This window comes from Tachypleus tridentatus, chromosome 2 (assembly GCF_004210375.1).
Source record: "Tachypleus tridentatus isolate NWPU-2018 chromosome 2, ASM421037v1, whole genome shotgun sequence".
Lineage (NCBI taxonomy): Eukaryota > Metazoa > Arthropoda > Merostomata > Xiphosura > Limulidae > Tachypleus > Tachypleus tridentatus.
Genome location: NC_134826.1, coordinates 139259836 through 139279556, shown reverse-complemented (window position 1 = coordinate 139279556; position 19721 = coordinate 139259836). Strand labels below are relative to the sequence as shown.

The 19721-nt window shown below is 33.2% G+C and overlaps 1 protein-coding gene across 6 annotated transcripts in view; it reads left to right on the top strand.

Annotated features, from left to right (window-relative positions):
• LOC143245234 (transient receptor potential cation channel subfamily M member-like 2) overlaps window positions 1-19721 on the top strand; it is an 84036-nt gene that overhangs the window by 59396 nt on the left and 4919 nt on the right. For all 6 annotated transcript variants that reach the window (XM_076491356.1, XM_076491355.1, XM_076491354.1 and 3 more), the window contains 10 exons: window positions 1150-1215; window positions 2816-2924; window positions 5124-5325; window positions 6170-6312; window positions 6856-6995; window positions 9846-10041; window positions 10935-11084; window positions 11917-12003; window positions 13038-13131; window positions 18455-18556. In XM_076491356.1, the coding sequence (XP_076347471.1) occupies window positions 1150-1215; window positions 2816-2924; window positions 5124-5325; window positions 6170-6312; window positions 6856-6995; window positions 9846-10041; window positions 10935-11084; window positions 11917-12003; window positions 13038-13131; window positions 18455-18556 (1289 nt within the window). The remainder of the gene's footprint in view (window positions 1-1149; window positions 1216-2815; window positions 2925-5123; window positions 5326-6169; window positions 6313-6855; window positions 6996-9845; window positions 10042-10934; window positions 11085-11916; window positions 12004-13037; window positions 13132-18454; window positions 18557-19721) is intronic.

The following is a 19721-nucleotide window of genomic DNA, read 5'->3' as shown; positions in this document are numbered from 1 at the left end:
GTTGAAGATGGTATATTTGTGAAATCAAATTTCTTCCTAGCTCTGGTATGAAGTGGACCCAACATGTATGGTCTGACATGTAGCCAGACTACATGTACAGCACTTCTAAAAATCTAATGTAAGAGTGTATCTTGGTATAGATGAAATGCTACCTTCCACAAATGTAACCTTTTTTTTTTTTTTTTTTGGTGGGATGCTTCCCTAAAGAGAACTCATAGGTGAAATTTTGTACTAATCTCTCCATCACATCAAATGTAGAATTACAGCTAGATATTAGTGAAGGTTACAGAAGTTGACATTTCTAAACACTGAAAATGTATTTCCAATAGATAATCAGTTATTTCACACTTCCCACCTTTCTTACTCATTCTGATGCATTTTACTTTCTTGTCTAATTGAGAGGTAATGATTCAATACTTGGTATAGAGGGAGCTTGTTGTGCTAGAAAATGGTGTTACACTTTTATTAGTGGAGGTTATAGTATGCTCATTTGCATTCAACAATTCAGAAATATCATGAAAAAGCACTTGGGATTATGTGGAAGCCTTAAGTCTAGTGGTGAGTTATATAGTCCACACAGAGGGCACCACTGAGTCAAGAAGAGTCAGATGTGAGAGGAGGTGGGTATTTATGGGAAAGACATTTTCAATATTGGAAATTATTAGATTAAGAGACTATTGAAGTATTAAACATTGACTGTTACTAATAGAATTGAGCCCAGCATGGCCAGAGGTGGTTAAGGCACTTGACGCGTAATCTGAAGGTAGAGGGTTTGAATCCCGTTACACCAAACATGCTCGCCCTTTCAGCCATGTAGGTATTATAATGTGATGGTCAATCCAACTATTCGTTGGTAAGAGTAGCTCAAGAGTTGTTAGTGAGTGATGATGAGTAGCTGCCTTCTCTCTAGTCTTATGCTGCAAAATTAGGGACAGCTAGCGCAGATAGCCTTCGAGTAGCTTAGCACTAAATTCAAAATAAACCAAACTAGTACAATTGAGACGTCATATTAATTTTGAAATTGTATATTATTTTTATACAAGATGTAAATTAAATTAATAACAGAATATTTTGGAAGACTGTGCTTGAATATTTGTAAGTGCAAGATAAGTTTCTTTTCTTAATATCTTGTTTTTATGATGGTTGCAGCACAAGATAGGTGTCATAACTTGTGGTTCTACAGGAACAGTTCTGATACATGCCATGTTGGGAACTGTAAGTGTGACATGTTTCTATTTTACTGAATTTAATGTGGATTTATTTTTCATTGTTAAACAAAAAGTAATATGTATAGATTGGTTTCTAACTAAACTTAAAGAAAAGATTTTAAATCACAGATCATTGGAAATTGGTGAATGACTTAATGACGTAGTGTTACATTATGTTCCATAGACATAGACAATACTGATGGTTTGTGCAATTTAGTGAATTTTTACCATTTCTTTTATAGAAAAATAAAAAATAGAAATGGAGAACATGCAGTGTTGATACCTTCAGTTATTCTATTTGTGATTTTGACTTACAATTGTTTATCTTCATTTGACTAAATTATTCAATAAACAACAAATAAAGTTTCAGTATTTTGATATTTTTATGTCGTTGAAATAATAAACTTACCACAAAAAGCTGTTATTAAAACAGTTTTCTTCAATTTGTTTTTATCATAAAATTTTTAACGTGTACATATTAATTTCATTTAATGTTTTTCTCATTATACTTTGATTCAACAATCTTATTTTGTAGTATTTACTTAATTTTTGTCTCTTATAAATTATAAATTTCATTTAAACCAATGGAAAAGCTTTTAACTTTCAATTCTATTTCACTTGCTTATATTTTTCTGGCTAGAATATTTTCATGAAAATGCAAGAGGGCCATGCTAGACCATACTTTGTGATGTTACATTTGGTCTTTTGTACATCATTCAATGGTCATTGTATTTGACTAGGTACTTGTTGCACTTCCTTACTCTGAAACTTATTTATTAAACAACTAATTGCCATCATAGCTTTGCTAATTTGTATCGGAATGAATTTGTAAGGTCCCAGTAGTTACCCATTAAAAAAAAATGTAATGGCAAATTTTCTACAAATGTTGATGAATATGTAAAGAAATATGTTGTAACCTAATGCCCTGGATCATAACATGAATGAGATTAAATAGAGGGCCATTTACGATCATATTTTGTCGTTCTGTATTAGTTCAATAAGGAAATGTACACTGTGTTTATTTTTAGTCAGAGGAGACTGACTGCAATGCACTGTTGACAGAAATGTTTGTTTTTTGATGCAGTGGGTGCATCAAACAAAATAAGAGTGCTCAGCTATGCTGAGTAGCATTGGTGGATTTTTATCACCAATGCCACCATTCCTTGTCATTTTATTGAGTGCAAGAAAAGATTGCTACTGAAGTGAATGCTACTAGACATATGCCATTTATATAACAAATGTCAAAGGGAAGGTATTCGATTCAAATCAGTTTATTCAACATGGTACAATAAAATCACTTGTAGATGTAATACTGACATAAAGAAAACATACACAAATGTATTTTTCTCCATTAATGTTCCTATCTTCAAAATATTTTTTTATTCGAGTTGATGAAATCTGATTTAGAAAATTATGAGCCATTGCTGTAATTCATGCAAGAAGTGAGATAAGTCCAGAGCATTGGGTGAACCTGTTTAACAATGAGTTCTCAAATGTTTAAAAACAAACACATCACATTTAATTTGATTGTATGTGTTATTTTATGTCATACTAATTATTGTAAAATCCACGGAACAGACTTAAATTTTTGTTTTTTCCATCTACAGATAAAGATTACACTTGTCCTACTACGGGTGTTTGGCCATACATATTTTCTATTCAATACTTTATTCTGCTGAAGCTGATTCTGCTAACTCTGTTATATGCTATTTTCAGGTTTGTTTTTTTTCTAATGCTATTTGATGTTGAATTTAATGGAAAATAAAATATTTGAAAAACATATGCAACTAAGATTTAAAATGAATATTCTTGTCTTAATATAGTAGAACTTAAGAAGTTCTAAAAATAAGATAGTTAAATTTTATTATGAGTAATTGGACTTGTAGCAAAAACTGAATCGGCAATGCATCACTGGATCAAGTAACATTATAAATATATGTCTGTAACATCGTCAGTGAAGTAGACATACGCAAGCTCATATACTACAGAATTAATTAGGGCCAATTATGGGTTAACTTCATAATCTCTAATAACTAAAAGAATGTACATTGTTTGCTCCACACAGTTAACCCTATGTGCATGAAGTAATTCAGAAAATAGAATAATTGAAAATAATCAAGCTCTCTAAAAAATTAATATCAAACCATGATAGAAACATAAAATATAAAGTATGCAAAGAAAAAAATACACAGTGTAAACGTGGATATTTTAAAACATGAATAAAAAAGTGATAAAATTAGGTTCTTAATTTTTGGTTGTGTTTTTGTTTAAAAATAAAATTTATGCAATACATTTTTGTGTGTTTTTATAGTGACAAGTAATTTTCGTAATATATTTCGTAAATTTGAGTTGTATAAAACTTCAAAACAAATGTTTTATCATAATATTTCCATTTTCACTTTGCAATCGAATGCAACTTCTATGTAAATACAGTGGAGCCCCTCACTAACGACTTCCCATCATACGACCGGAAAATTTTTGACGGTACCCTGTTTGCATTAAATTGACCCCTCGTGGACGACTTTCCCTCAAACGCGACTAACGAACTACCAAATTCAACAATTTTGATTATTTTACCTCTCAGTAATGACTAAGTGACATTATTATGTGGCATATTCTGTGAAGTTACATAGTGGTCTGCCTTCTCATTTATGGCATATTACAAATGAGTTTAATTATTCCGTAGTTAAACAGTATTACGTAATCTACTTCAACAATAAATCTATTTTCAGTGTGTCGAATCGAAAAGAAGATTAATTTTCATTGGTAAATTAATTTTATTCTCAATGTTCTCAGTGCGCTTATTCTATAGTACATAATGAATTAGGAACACTAAATCGGATTATTTAACAGACAGGATTAGTGTGCATAATATGAAGATTCCTCATAACACAGACTCATTTTTCACCAGAATGTCGAAGAGAAAGTTGGCAAAAAAATTTAACAACAAAATGAAACTTCAGAAAAGCAATGTTCTACTTTTTATCGACAACTGCACTGCCCATGTTGCAATCCCTCTATCTAATGTAAAAATCGTTTTACTTCCTCCTAATGCAACTTCTAAGCTACAGCCTTGTGACGCCGGAGTTATACAGACCGTCAAACTGCTGTATCGCAAAACATTCTTGAGACAACTTTTGTTTCACATGGATAACGACCAGACGGCTACAGGTCCCGAGTTGTGCAAAAAAATCACTCTTCTGAATGCCATTGTGTGGTTACGCATCGCTTGGCTTCGAGTTAAGACTTCCACAATTCAAAAGTGTTTCTTGAAATGCGGCTTTAACTTCTGTTTAGGCGAAGTGTCAAACGAAAGTGAAGACAATGTTTCAGAAAACCAATCTGACCTCGACTTCAGGCCTGTCTTGAATGGTGTAACTCTTGGCGAATATGTCAACTTCGACAACGAAACTCCAGTTTGTGATGATTCAGTTTCTGACAATATTATCGCGGGTCCTGAAGAAATCGAGAGTGATGATTAGTGATTTAAGAAAATGTCTTTTATGATCGTATTTTTAGTCTGCATGAACATTAGTGATTTCTTTAGTTTACGATCGTATATCCAGTCAGTATTTGAACACTTTGCCTATTATAAAAACGTACATAATTTTAGTCTTGGTAACGAATTGGGTATCCACCCCTCACTAACGACTCCCCCTCATTGACGACCTTTTTGTCGAGGCATTTTTGAAGTTGTTAGTGAGGGGCTCCACTGTAGTTAGAAGATAATGCTTAGAATTGAAATACTCAGTAAAAGTTAAATATATATAGTCTGTAATCAATCTTAGATGTTACTTTATGATAGAAATAATTCCTGCACTTAATTGCATTGGGATTGATTCATATTCTTGTCTTATATGTGTAATATTGTTTTGCTATATACATATATGAAGAAGGGTCATTTCGATACTTTAGTGCAACTGCATCCAAGATACAAGATGAGACTGATGCCATATGGAAGTTTCAACGTTATCAGCTAGTTGTTGATTTCGCAAATCGTCTTAGACTTCCGGCTCCACTTAGTATATTCAGCTATCTTGCTGGACTTGGTGAATGGATTTATCGTGGATTGTGTTGTATTATGTGTAGGAAGAGTTCTGACACAACTGACAAACCAGTGAGTGTTTTAATATCATTTTCTATTATAAATACTAGAATCAAGAAGGCCTGTGACACTAACAATATAAAAGTTGATAGCACTTCAGATCACTACTGGATCTGTTATATTTTGATTATCTTCAGTACTGGGATAAGCTATCATTAATATAGGATACAGAAGATGCAATGTAGCTAACATACAGTGTATTCTCTTATCCTTTCACTTATGAGTTCTTAGAGCTATGGACAAACCAGCATTTCAAGACCATCATTTATTATAAAATCTAGTATCATGAAGATGTCTTACGCTACTGACAAACCAGTGACTGTTTCAATATCTTTACTTTACAAACATTCTCTCAAGGTGTCTGACAACCAGTGGCTGTTTAAAGATCTTTATTTTACAAATGCGATATCAAAGTGTTTGACAAACAGTGACTGTTTAACGATCTTTATTTTACAAGTATTCTGTCAAGGTGTCTGATAATCAGTGACTGTTTAAAGATCTTTATTTTACAAATGCTATATCAAAGTGTCTGACAAACTGTGACTGTTTAAAGATCTTTATTGTCCAACACAATTGACAAACAGTTGTTTCAAAGAACTGAGGCTTAGATAAGGTAATAAAATGCTGAAATTTAGAGCAATCTAAAGATTACTTTTCAAAAGTTAGACTACTACTAATGTACAAATAAAATAAGTGTAAAAAACAATTTATTTCAGATTTATCACTAAAGTAATAATCTGAGATTTGATGTAAGTAATCTATATAGTGTTTGAAACAGTGTGTAGGTTTTTCTAGTTTTGATTGTATTTTTACGGGATATTTTTGGAAAATACTGAAATTTTGTTCATGTGCACAGGAAGGAGGTCTGTTTGGCAAGGATCTGCTTGGACTTCTCCAGGACAAGGACTATAACTACTGGAAAGAACTGGCTCAAGAATACTGCAGACATCAAGAAGAGAAAATTAGAAACAGTGATATACCAAAGAAACAGATGGAACTGTAAGTGCACTTGTCTCTTAGTATGGTAACAAATGTATATATTTACTTGATGTGTACTATTTTCTATATATTTTTAATTATTAAAACTTTTAATTAGTATGTTCAGAAATAAGTCATCATGGTTCATTGACCAGTACATATTACTATAGTTTCGATATTAGTGTGAAGAGATAGGTAGTCATGTTTCTTTGACCAATACTAATTACTGTAGTTTGCCTGATATATTAAGATTGTGGTGGAGATAATTAATGATATTAAATAGTTTTGAAGATGGAAAATTAGATTATTTTAAATATATCTCAGATTTGATAGAACCTGGGTGTTCAGTAAGCTACGTTAACCATGGAAATTGTATGTTGAATAATTTGTTTCAAAGTTTTGAATCATGAGTCCTATAATAATGTGATGAATTTGAATATATATGTCTGTGTGTGTGTGGGTGTCACTCCAGAAAAGTGTGATGTTATTTAATGTTTACAGCCTACCAATGCACTTGCTTTACTGACACTCCAAGAGTTAAATGGTTTTCTTTCTTTCTTGTAGATTAACTACAATAGCTGAAGATGTTGATTATGAGAAGAACGTGATGACACAAATCAGAGGACAAATGAGGGAGTTAGAAAGAATGATGAATCAAGCTCAAGTCGTCCTGGAAGACTTGAAGAAAATGTCACAGAAGGATGGTACAAAGTGGTGTTGCTATTCAGCATAAAACTAACTGTGATAATTCATATACTCAGTAAAAAGCTACAAAATTAGTTCTATGAAATATAAATATACATATAAAACCAGTGTCTGTTGGTAACACTCAAATTGTCTCAGTGCAACCGAACCTCAGACAGAGGTTTTACATTAAAATATCAGCCCAGTTGAGTATTTTAAACTATATTTGTTATTTTCAGACACTTGATATCAAAATGTCTTGGTAGTTACAGCACACGACTTTCATGTGAAAGTGGAGTTGGAATTTTATGTTATTTGTTTGTTATGAATCACCGTATTCTCACAGAGAGGTTTTTCAGGGGTTTGAGATATTGGTTAACATTTTAATTACAAGATGGCATGTTTATAGCATCAAGCTTGGACACTTCTCACACCATCTATGAGATAAATTCTAAACTAAAGTTCTGATTATAATTAAAAATAGTTCAGAAAGAAAGAAAACATTGCTTAATCAAGAGAAAGATAAAGTAAGTGAACAGCAGGACAAGAATAAGAAAGCTTAGAAAAAATTATGATAACTGAAGCGGGGGGGGGGATCATCCCACGAAGCTCCTAAGAAACAAACAAAAAGAGACAAATTGATCCCTAAAGGCTTCTAAATGGGTTTTGGTCCTCCTGTGTCTTTCTCTTGCATTTGAAGGGAACGTAAGTTAATCTTATAATATAACCATCTTTAGCAAATTATAATAAATGTTCTTATTTATAATGACATATGCTTCAGCTAGTTGACATCTGTTTCCTCAGTTGTTATTGCTAATGTTTTTGCATGATTCCTGTATAATGTATTTGTAGACTAATTATTCTCTGAATTTATGGTATTCTAAAACCACAAACTTTGATTTTTATTTTTGTATATGCTATCTTTTTTTTTTAATCAATAGATGGTTTTGACATACACTAACATAAAATAAATTGTTCTACATTATTAATTTAAGAGTAAGATGTCAGTGATCTCCTCACCACTGTATTGAAAGACTGAATAAATATGCGTATTCTGGAAAAATAATTTTAAAAATTTTATTAATATCTGGGAAGCCTGGATGCATAACCATAAGAATATCATGCATGGAGTTTACTTCAGTTTTTACCTAAAAACTGTGTACTCCAAATGCAATTGGTTAATCTGCATTAGTTGACTGAGTTCATAGTCACATGAAGGTTTTAAAATTCCTTCCAGTGTAATGAATTATCTGTATGAAGGTGCCCGAGTTTTTAAAATAATGTTTTTTGTTTGGCAACCCTATAACTAATCAAGAAATTATTTAACAATTACAGGTTGATTTATTAGAGTATAGTGAAAGAAATTTGAACACAATGATACAATTAGGTTTAAATAATTTGTTTTTGAAACATTTTCTAGATCTATGTTGTGAATACTTTAGCAGTGAAGAATAATTTTTTCTTTGTATGATTTTGTGAGTTTAAGATTTAAAAGAACTCTATTAAAGCTATTTGCTGCACAGAAGTAGTGTTCTATTTGCGAACAAAAATTATCAGTTATCATAAAACTTGTATGTTTTATGAACTATTGATAGAATGTGAAATGCCCAAGAGGATAATGAGATATTCTGGATGGTTTAACTTTTACGTGTAGCATTTCTTTAATTAGTATTAAATTGTTTTGATCGAAGTGTTTTAGGATGAGTTAGACGGAGACAAGAAGTTTTAAGATTTTGATAACACGTAGTGACATTTTTATCCACGAGACTTGTAAACATTTTGTTCATGTAAAAATTAATAGTGTTAGGAACGATAATCCATTAACAACTAATTAAAAGAATATCTGGTATTTTGACCAGAATCTTCTGAAACATATCTGATCTAAAGTGTCATTTTGAATAGTGTATTAACACTAGATGTGCATATGGGGATCACAATGCACATATGCTATGACCTTTTATAGAATGCCATTCCACTTGATATTGTATATTTGATGTTAGAGCTATCAGGTATTAACTCTACCCTACTTTGCTGATTTGGTAACAGTTCATAGTAGAGTAATTACCAGTTACATTATCCCTGTATACTGTGTTAAAAGTGTGATATGCACAACAAAAGTTTAGAGGTTATGTAAATATAACATCCAAACTGCATGACTGGACAAAAGTATTTTTATTTGTCATGTAAAAATCACTTTGTGCTCTGACTTTTCAGTCCAAGTCAGACAGGCATTATCAATTCAAAGACGTCTCAAGTATAAATATTTCTGTAATACATCGGGTTTATTGTGTACAACATTTTACTAATAGTTTGTGATATTTCATTCACATAGATGTAATAGATTTAAAATTATAGCCTACATTTGTTGTCGAATCTGGAGCTGGTCCAGGGAGTAGCTTTTGATACATTAGGTTAACAAATTTCATCAATTTGAAGTAACTTGGAAACAACAAACCTGTTTCAAGTGGCCTGATGAAGATCTGTGCTAGTATTATTGCCAAACTACAGAAGTTAGAAAAAAACCAGCAGTGTTTCATCTCTGAAATAAATAAAAACAATAACCCAAAGTGAAAACCAGCAGTATTTCTTCTCTGGAATAAAGAAACACCAATAACCTAAAATGAATTCTCAACAACCAATTAAAACTGTTTTAAATAACATTTATTTCTTACCATTGTCATGCTTAAGTGATAAAAACAATACCATCTGTAATTTAATGTCTCAGTGGTGGGCAGAGCAAATATAACTCATGGTGTAGCTTTGTACTTTAACAATGAAGGAATAAGTGTACAGTCATACTACATTTAAGTGAATTGAAAAAAAGTGAATCCTAATTTAATTTTTTATTAATTTATTTTTTGTTTTTCTAGAATCTGTTCAGATATCCCTTCATTATCTTGCTCGACAAAGTCCCTACCAAGGCACTGCTGTTCAGCGGTTTCCAGTTCCAGACAAGTATGTGGCATGGGAAGTGTTATGGGTGGAGTATGACCCGGTTATATATTCACAGCACCGTTCACAATTTCCAATTCATCTTCAACCATTTGTTGATGACGATATATTGCTGTAAGCTTTTACTTTCAATGTGTTTAAGTTTGTGATTTATCATATACCCATGTTTCATACAGTCATCATATAAGATATCCCTCTTGTACTTCCCTAATTGTTTCTGCTAATAAATTTAATTATTTAAAGGTTCTGGAATTTTAAGCTCAAATTTTCTGTAAAAATAAAAGTGTGATACCAGGACAGAGTTGCAGGTTAGAATTATTACTGTATGCGTAAAACAAAACCTATAAATTGAAACAATGCTTGTCATCGCAGTAACTGTGTTTCCTCCAAGCACAAACAAGGGGGCTTGACGTTAGTAATATCCTGAACTCAAAACCATCTTTAAGCAAGATAACCAATATGTTTAAAAAGCTGAATCTGTATCTTAAATAAATCGTTCACATTTCAAACAAATTATGTATGAACTTATGTGTAATAATCCCATCTTAGAGCTCTCTGGACTGTTATGTAATGAATAACTTGCACATTTTTTAAAAATATAATTGTTAAGCCTTTATAAAGAAACTTCAGTGTTTCATGTTTTTTAAAGTTTTAAATTTCTTTTAACGGAAGTATTAAACTAGTTTGCATAACTTACAATAAACAGTGAAATGATACTGTAGACTTTATTTTTTATTTCAGTCTCTTCTAAATCCTTTGGTTTTAACCTGATCTGCTTTTTATTTTAATTTGAAATGCTCGTAAAAGGAAACATTCTTTTAGCTTCAAATTAAAAACCTCTTGTATTTGTGATTAGTGTTTTATTAAACTCACTCAAGTGGTGTGTGTTACGTATTATAATTGCTTGGATGATGAATATTACTGGTATTAGATTAAAGGTCAGTTTTTCATAGGTCAACTGAAATAGTTCAATTTCTACTTCATATATTTTCCAAACTCTTTGACAGCCTTCTCAGATCTAAGTGTGCTGTTCCTGTTCTTAAGTGGAACTCTTTGTCAGTTAATGCAGCAGGATTTAGTATTGACAGACAGTCTTGGATTCCCGATTCTGACGGAAGATCTTTGGTGTATAGGTTAAATGGAGAAGGACTTCCCGTGTGAGTACCACATTTAGTTTAAAATTAGTTAAGTATGCTGCGAGCCCTCACTTTTGTAGCTACAGTCACACATGTACTGATCTTGATTGATTGGTCGTATCCTCAATGTGTTCGTAATAAGATTGTAAAATTTGTATTCATATATTGATCTTGCTTGTCTGTTTGAATGATTATTGCATGTTCTAGCTCAGTTGGTTAGAAAAGGCTGTATTTTGACCAAGTTTAACTGTCTATACATGTGCATCCTCACCTAGATAGTAAAAGATGTATATGTATGTATAAGTGTGTGGTTTTTAAACTACATACTGTTTGTTCTGTTTGGAAGTAAAAGTTTTATATATATATATATACATTTGTGTGTATGTGAATGCGAGTTTGATTGTTCAGATACTGTGTTCTCAGTTGCACAGTAAAAATGTTAAATCTTTAGACATTAAACCAACAAGGAGAGAGAGGCTGTTTTTCAAGAAATAAACAGTGTCTAAGGCTTGTTTAAGTGTTTAAAAAAATCCATTAGTAACATAATGTTGAATGTATGTCCTTGTAACACACCTTTTAATAATATCTGTGTAAACATCATAAAAATGTAAGTAAATAATAATAGTATGTATACTTTGTCATCAAATGTGTAACAGAGTAATTGGTATTCCTCAAACCTGCAAGAAACAATAACAAAATGCTAGCATTTATAAAATGGTGTGAAACTTTGACTTATCTGTAAAATTGGTTTAAAATGAAGAAATTGGATTTTATATCAATGGATGTAAGGATTTTGAGAATCATGTATACAGCGTGCTATAAATGCCATATTTTTTTTTTACTGTAAATCCAGAAATCCACTTGGACGAACTGGCCTCAGAGGCAAGGGTGCCCTACCTCGCTGGGGACCAAATCATTACATATTTGTTGTCATCACAAGGTAATATCCTTGTTTGCCAGAAATTAGCAAAAAGATTGTAAACATTTTTAATTTTAAATGTTTTAAATATTTTCAAATTTTAATTCAAAGTCTTCCTATTAATAGCCTTTACAATGAGCTAATGAAATATTATGTTGAAAGGAGATGTCACAGTTGTATGGTTTCATATAAATGTATTGAAGATATAGTTCAAAGTTATTTGTTTGTGGGTAGTTTCAAAAGATAAAATGTTAAAACTTTATATTCTTAGTTCATCATTCATATGTGGCTGAAATTATTTGTGGCACATTGATGTAGTTCAGAGTGTTTATACAAGCAGCTTAAAACGTTCAGATAAAAAAACTCCATGTTGTTTCGTCAGATGTAGACACATGTTTGCAAGCTGACACGGTATCATCTAAGTACATATTTGAATGTGTATGTTTTATGAAATATCAGGTAACCTATATCTGTTTAGGACTTTGATCTGATCACCTCAGCAGTTTACTGAAGAATGTGGCATTCCAAGGCAGTGAATACAATAGCAGTTGTACAATGATCATTTTAATATTTCATAATTGAACAAAAAATATATAAAAAAAAATCTAAATTTCAAATTACGAGCATGTGAAAGTGGCATTTCAGATTTATCTTTTGTAGTAAAAGTCACTGCCGAAGAGGACTCTTGTTTAATAACAAAATTTATCGGTTAGGCAGAATTTTGATCAAAATTTTTTTTTTTCACATGAATGTAAATTTCATGAATTTTTTTATCATAATTTGTTTAAATGGAATCATGTTTTTCTTATTCTACAGATTAATGACTAACTGAGAACATTTAACTTAATGTATAAAAATATTTGTGTTGGTATTACAAAATATTTTTATTTTGTAATTATTAGTTTAGTGTTTTGTTGTTGTGTTTCATTCAGTGCTGTTTTGGTTGTACTCTCGTACTTGCTATCCTTTAATGGAAATGATGTGTATTGGACTTATTAATTAACTTTAAGTACTGTTTACAGGCTTTATTTGAAAGTTGTATCTTGTAATTTTAGATGGCAGAAAACCACATTGCTAGTAAAAGAAAACAAAACTATGGAGTTTATTGCCCTCTTTACGGCTGACCAAAATCACATTTCCTTACCAGGGGTAAAACAAAAAATATGATTTATGCATTTTTTTTATAGAATCTAACACTTATTAAGAATTATTTTAGCTCCTATATATGGCAATTGGTCTATATTTTTGCTTCTTACAGTTCATAGTTCAATAGTTGTGTTTTAACTCACACTTCTCTATACTTCCTAGTGTCAGTTAAAGATTGTGTGCATCTTTGTTTCATTTGTTATTTTTTTGTTGTTCTTTTGTTTGATGTATATATGTTCCAGTTATGTTTTCACCAGATTTATATTATTTGAATAGTAGTTCTCTAATTAATATAACTGTGTATATTACGTAGAATATGGCTAATTATTATCTCTATTTCTCTATTGTTTAGTTTAGTACTGCCCTCTATGTGCAGTAATTTTTTGCATGCAACAAGTGTTGAGCTTCTACGTACCATGGAATCAACTAATTCATATGTCTCACATGTAAATCGTAACGGACAACCTTCCAAAAGATAAGAGTGCGACATGCAGTCTTGACTTGTGACGTCCTCGAGTCCATTCTACGAAACTATTACCTTATGTTTGGCAGTACACATGTTTAGTCATTTTTTGTTGTGCTCTTTGAATTTGTTCAACTTTGTGACCTTTGTTTTTGTTATTATACTGAAATAGATATTTTGTTTTTCAACAATTAATCACTTTTCATACAATTTACTCTCCCAATTTTTGATTTTTTTTTGTATTGAATTGTATTTGAATCAATCTACTTCTTTTGATCTTGCCTGTATTTCTCCTGAACTTACCAAATCTGTTTAGATGGAAGGGGATTTTAACAACCTTCTTTCTCCATCTGATTTTGCCTTGTCTTCCTATACCCCTGCTGTGAAATCAGCTAGACTTGATATTTTTAGACATGATTTCTCAGGTATGTTTTATTTTACATATTTCCCTGATTTTGTATGATCCCTGTTCTTCTTTGTTTCCTGGTTCTTCCTCTGTTATCAAGGTTCACGTGGAGCATTTTGTTTCTCAGATGGTTTAGGGTACCATCATGCCTTGTCCTCCACAGGTTTCAGATCAGTTTGTTCTACCATCTAGCTGAATATCCCTTTCAGTTCTCTGACCCCTTACTGCTCTCTTTGTTACAGCTTACAAGGTTCTATTACTGTCATAATGCTTGGTGAGAAGTTGAATTATGGAGTACTTACTATGAAAAGGAAGACAAAATTGCTGAGAAACTACAAGTGTTTAGATTTTTTAATAAGACCTTTCACATTTTATTCTAATAATAAATTATATTTTTAGTAAAAGGTTATCAGAATGATAGAACATTTTGTGTTATTATGAGTTAATATTTTTATTTTTACAAACACTGAAGAAAAAGGAAGAAATCAAATTTTTAGTCAAATCTAGCCACATCCCTTAGTACTTAAATCACCTGTGTTTTGGGTCTCTAGCCACATCCTTTAGTACTAAATCACTTGTGTTTTGGGCCTCTAGCCACATCCCTTAGTACTAAATCACCTGTGTTTTGGGCCTCTAGCCACATCCCTTAGTACCAAATCACCTGTGTTTTGGGCCTCTAGCCACATCCCTTAGTACTAAATCACCTGTGTTTTGGGCCTCTAGCCACATCCCTTAGCACTAAATCACCTGTGTTTTGGGCCTCTAGCCACATCCCTTAGTACTAAATCACCTGTGTTTTGGGCCTCTAGACACATCCTTTAGTAGTAAATCACCTGTGTTTTGGGCCTCTAGCCACATCCCTTCGTACTAAATCACCTGTGTTTTGGGCCTCTAGACACATCCCTTCGTACTAAATCACCTGTGTTTTGGGCCTCTAGACACATCCCTTAGTACTAAAACACCTGTGTTTTGGGCCTCTAGACACATCCCTTAGTACTAAATCACCTGTGTTTTGGGCTCTAATATTCCATTTTTTTGCTCTGTCTGTCAGTGCTTTCAGTCAAGATTGCACCAACAGATACCTGTATGTTAATCCTCCCATCTATCTTCTCAGGGTGATTTCAATCATCCATGCAACCCCATTGCAGGTCCTTCTTATTGCTCCTTACTGGTGATCACAACTCTGGTTCCTGTTACAATCTCCCTCTTACTCTTCATCCATTCTACATCAACCCCAGTTATTGGCATTTCATCTAGCACTTCTTGTCCTCCTCCTTCATGCTTGTCTTTCATCTGGTCCTTGGTGAGAAAATCTGGTTTATCAAGATGAGTCACTTCTTTTTGGCTTTTTCCACTCACCCTTTTACTAGGGATGATTATCAACACATGGAATGTTTTCTGCCATTGGTCATTGGTTTGAGGGTTTTCACTTGAGAGATTTACTGTTCCTTATATTATAGATTTCCTCATTTGATCAGGGGTCTTCTGTCTTTTTGGCTGCAAGTTATAGAACTGCTTTACCCCAAGCTTTTCATTTTTCTCAGTATCATCATGCTTTTACCTCTCCTACCCTTTATCTCATGTTGCATTTCTTTCAGGTTAGTCACTGACCTCAGCATGTTGTTCTTTCAGAGTGGGATGTTAACATGGTTCTTCCCTTTGTTTGCATTTGAACTTCTGTACTTGTGCTTGATTTTTCACTTATTCCCTAAAGCATATTTCCTTTTCTTCCTACCTTGTGGACATCATTGGTTGGATTTATTTCCCATTTCCATTACCTGTGCTCTGTATAATTCCACATGTATTCTCCTTTATCTATATTGATCTTTCATTCCTAATACTTCAACAGCTCAGGAGGATAATGCCTCTTTCACACTGATTTCCCTTCCTTCCATTTTCTATCTTTATCCTTGGTCGGTCAATGATTTTCATTGTTTTGTTGCCCATGTGGCTTCCTTCCATTATGCTCAATTCCACTTATTCTTTCCTTGGTAGGCATCTTCTGTTTATGACCTCTCTCATTCCATCCAGACCTATTGGGTTTGGTTTCTAATTCAATTAGCCTATTCTTCCTTATCTCTTTTCTGTAATGTGTTCAAAGTGTCTCCTCATGTCCACTATCCCTTAGAGGGACTTTTTGAGCCATGCTTGTGGACTATTCCACATGCATTTCTATCTGCATCTTCATTTTGAGGTCATTGTCTTCAGTCTGCAGCCATTCTTCAGACTTCAGTAAGACTGCAACTGGGTAAGTTATCTTTTATATATCTCCATTTTCAGGAGCTATTTGTTGTTTCATTTTTATTATTATTATTATTACTGTCTGGATCCCACTCTGTGGTGAGTGGTGCTTGATCAGGTATGCTTCACATAATCAGATCTACACTTTCAGACCACATTGGTTACTTATTTCTAATATCCATAGTCAATGTTGAGAGAGTGTGTTTCACAAGCTTGCTAATAGGTGTGTCCTGTGATATCTTTGTTTCATTATTATTTCTATTCTGTACCATATTTGCCAATGGACATCATGGGTAAAGCAGAAGGGGCTAACTTCCAAACTGTATCGTGCCTTAGGTTGAATAAATCAAGTGGTATGCTTTTCAAAATAGGTTTTCATGTTTGCTCATTGCACTGGCTCTGTTGTTATTGTTCCTCTAGACTCTCCACTGCATCTTCTGCCTTGTTTTCTTCCAGTAGAGTATGAGAGTTCTTTCTACTTTTAATTTCAAATCTACTGGAGTGGAGAACCAGGAAAGCATTTTTCTGAATGTGATTGTGATAAACTAAATGTACCATAATAATAATAATACCATTCAGTTGAGAGTAGGGTGGTGGTGTTCTGCTGGTGTAGGTGATGAAATGTCCCCTAGTGTGTTGCTTCATCTCTGTATGGGGTTATCTGAGGGGTTGTCATAGCTTTGTAGTGAGCCATCCAAACTGCAGAGCACCTTTTTGATTGGGATCTCTCATTCTAACCCTCTGCCCCCATCCATGGATGATGGCTTCCAGTGGCTGGGTTTTGAATTCAGAGCAGAACCAGCCAACGCAAGCCCTCACATGTGATTATGGATCTCTCTCTTTTTTTTTTTATCAGTTATGGAAGTGTTCCTCCATCTGTTTTAAGGGTCATGATGGTGTTACTTGAAGATTAATATGGTTCTTCCCCTTATGATGTCCCTTGATAATGATATTATACTGAAGATGTTGTTATGTTAGGGGTGATTCTTGTCTGATTGGTTTTGAGTGGGATAGCTTACATTACAGACATCATTACAATACCAATCATTCAAATGTTAGATTCCCAGATTGGTCAATCACTTCCTCATGTTGCTATCATGTGTCACGTTCATAGATCAGGGGTTACAAGATTCCTTCCTGTCTGCTGAGCTTGAGGTGAAGATGGTGTGACCCTCTTTCCCATCCTCAATAAATGGCTGGCTTTTGAATTGTAGTTGACTTGCTGCTGGTGTGATCATCTTTCCTACCCTTACATGAATGTTAACTTCCAGTGACTTCTGTTTTTGGATCTAGTTGACTTGGCATGTATGGTTCATCATACCATAGCTACTCTGCACTTAGAGGCACATTCTTTTACTTTCACCTAGATTCCAATACTCTGTGACGTAGAGATTTGTTATATGATGGTTTGGATCCCTTTCCCATCATTGCTGTCTCTCATAGGGATGTGCTCCCTGCTTTTTTATCCACCCATGTCTGTGACACCTCAGTCCAAACTGGATAAAGTGTATACCTGGTACAGAAGTGGTGTGATCTCCTCTTATGATCCTCTCTTTTGAGGGTCTGTCCTTTTAGGTATTCTTTGGATGCTCTCTAGTAATTCTTCTTTGTTTTCCCCTATATCAGTCCTTCCACCTTTTCAGTGTGGGACTGTAAGTGGAGGTGATGTAACATGTCAGAGGTTATAAATTTTCCATTGGTACTTACCTTCCCTTACACTTCCCACTGAAAAGCAGTGCTTTCATTTTCTGCCAAATCTCAAAGTTATAGTTCAATAGAATTGAATAGAGGAGGTCATGCATGTTGCACTCTTATTGGTGAATTGTTGTTGCATTATAATTTATATGCAAGATACATTTGAATTAATTTATTATGTACATAGGAGCTCAAAGCATGTGGCATTCTAAAAAATGCTTGCATATAGAGGGCATGTCTGAACAAAAGTTTCACTCTCATTTAAACATGCATCCATACAGCTTTAGTTATGTGAGACATACAGTAGACAGGTTGTTTAAAACTGATCAGACCAGTCAAAAGACCTTTTGTTAAATTTTATAACACGTTTCAAATAGAAACTGAGGAAATTTGAAGCTGTGTATGAGGTATAAATTTTATTTAAACACTTTTGTATCTGTGGAAAAAATATATATATTTGAAATAGTTTAATTATGTTTGTTTTTTTCATGTTATTATTTTCTAACTGTCTTTGACTCTAGGGTTTTGCGAGTGGAGAAAACAAATTTGACATTATACGTGGACTTTTTAAGTCAGAAGCCGAAAGCAGTACCCCGTGGAGAAGTGCTGAAGATATGACGCAGGTAAAGCAGAGTAGTGATATAATAAAAGTTCAGTAACTGATACTAAAGTGGTGTATAACAGATTCCTCTTTGATAACTGATGAAAACGGTTCTTGTGAACCTGAATAATTAATGTTCATTGGGAGAAAGGTTGTACTTTAATACATCATATCTCTCAACTGATGTCTGTAGACTTACAAACAAGTAGCACTGACAATTTCATTTTTTATTTCTCTTATGGCTAATAACTACATTAAACTTCATAAAGTAAATAGAATAATTGTGTGCCTCTTTTATATTCTGTTCATTCATAAAAGCCAGAATAACATTTACACAAGTGACATTTTAGAAAATTTCGGTAATGATGCATTGCTTATGATATGATGCACGCTTATGTAAATATTCATTTTTTTTACTTAAAAATTAATTAGAAATAAATGTGTTGTGTTCCAAAAGTGATCTTTGTATTTGCCATTCCGTGTGTTGTTTACATATGTGTGAGTATCTGCCAGTTCAGAGGAGAAAAACTTGTATCATTAATAAACATGTAGTATGAGTGATTATTCTTGTTGTAAACTGTAAATTAAACAGTAACTATAGCTCGTGATTACTTCTAATTTGAGGTTACTATCAAACTAGAAACTTTACCAATTTGATTTCAATCATCAGCATCAACAAAGTGATTACTGTATTGAACTTACACTGTAATTTCTTTGGGTTGTCCTTAATAAGACATTCATAGAGAAATAAGAGCAAGAGCCTAGTGGATGCAGCAGAACAGAACCAAAATGTTCAATGTTGGACAGTAACAAAATGTTTGGTGTTAGACAGAACCAAAATGTTCGGTGTTGGACAGTAACAAAATGTTCGGTGTTGGACAGTAACAAAATGTTCGGTGTTGGACAGTAACAAAATGTTCGGTGTTGGGCAGTAACAAAATGTTCGGTGTTGGGCAGTAACAAAATGTTCGGTGTTGGGCAGTAACAAAATGTTCGGTGTTGGGCAGTAACAAAATTTTCGGTGTTGGGCAGTAACAAAATTTTCGGTGTTGGGCAGTAACAAAATTTTCGGTGTTGGACAGTAACAAAATGTTCGGTGTTGGACAGAACCAAAATGTTCGGTGTTGGACAGAACCAAAATGTTCGGTGTTGGACAGTAACAAAATGTTCGGTGTTGGACAGAACCA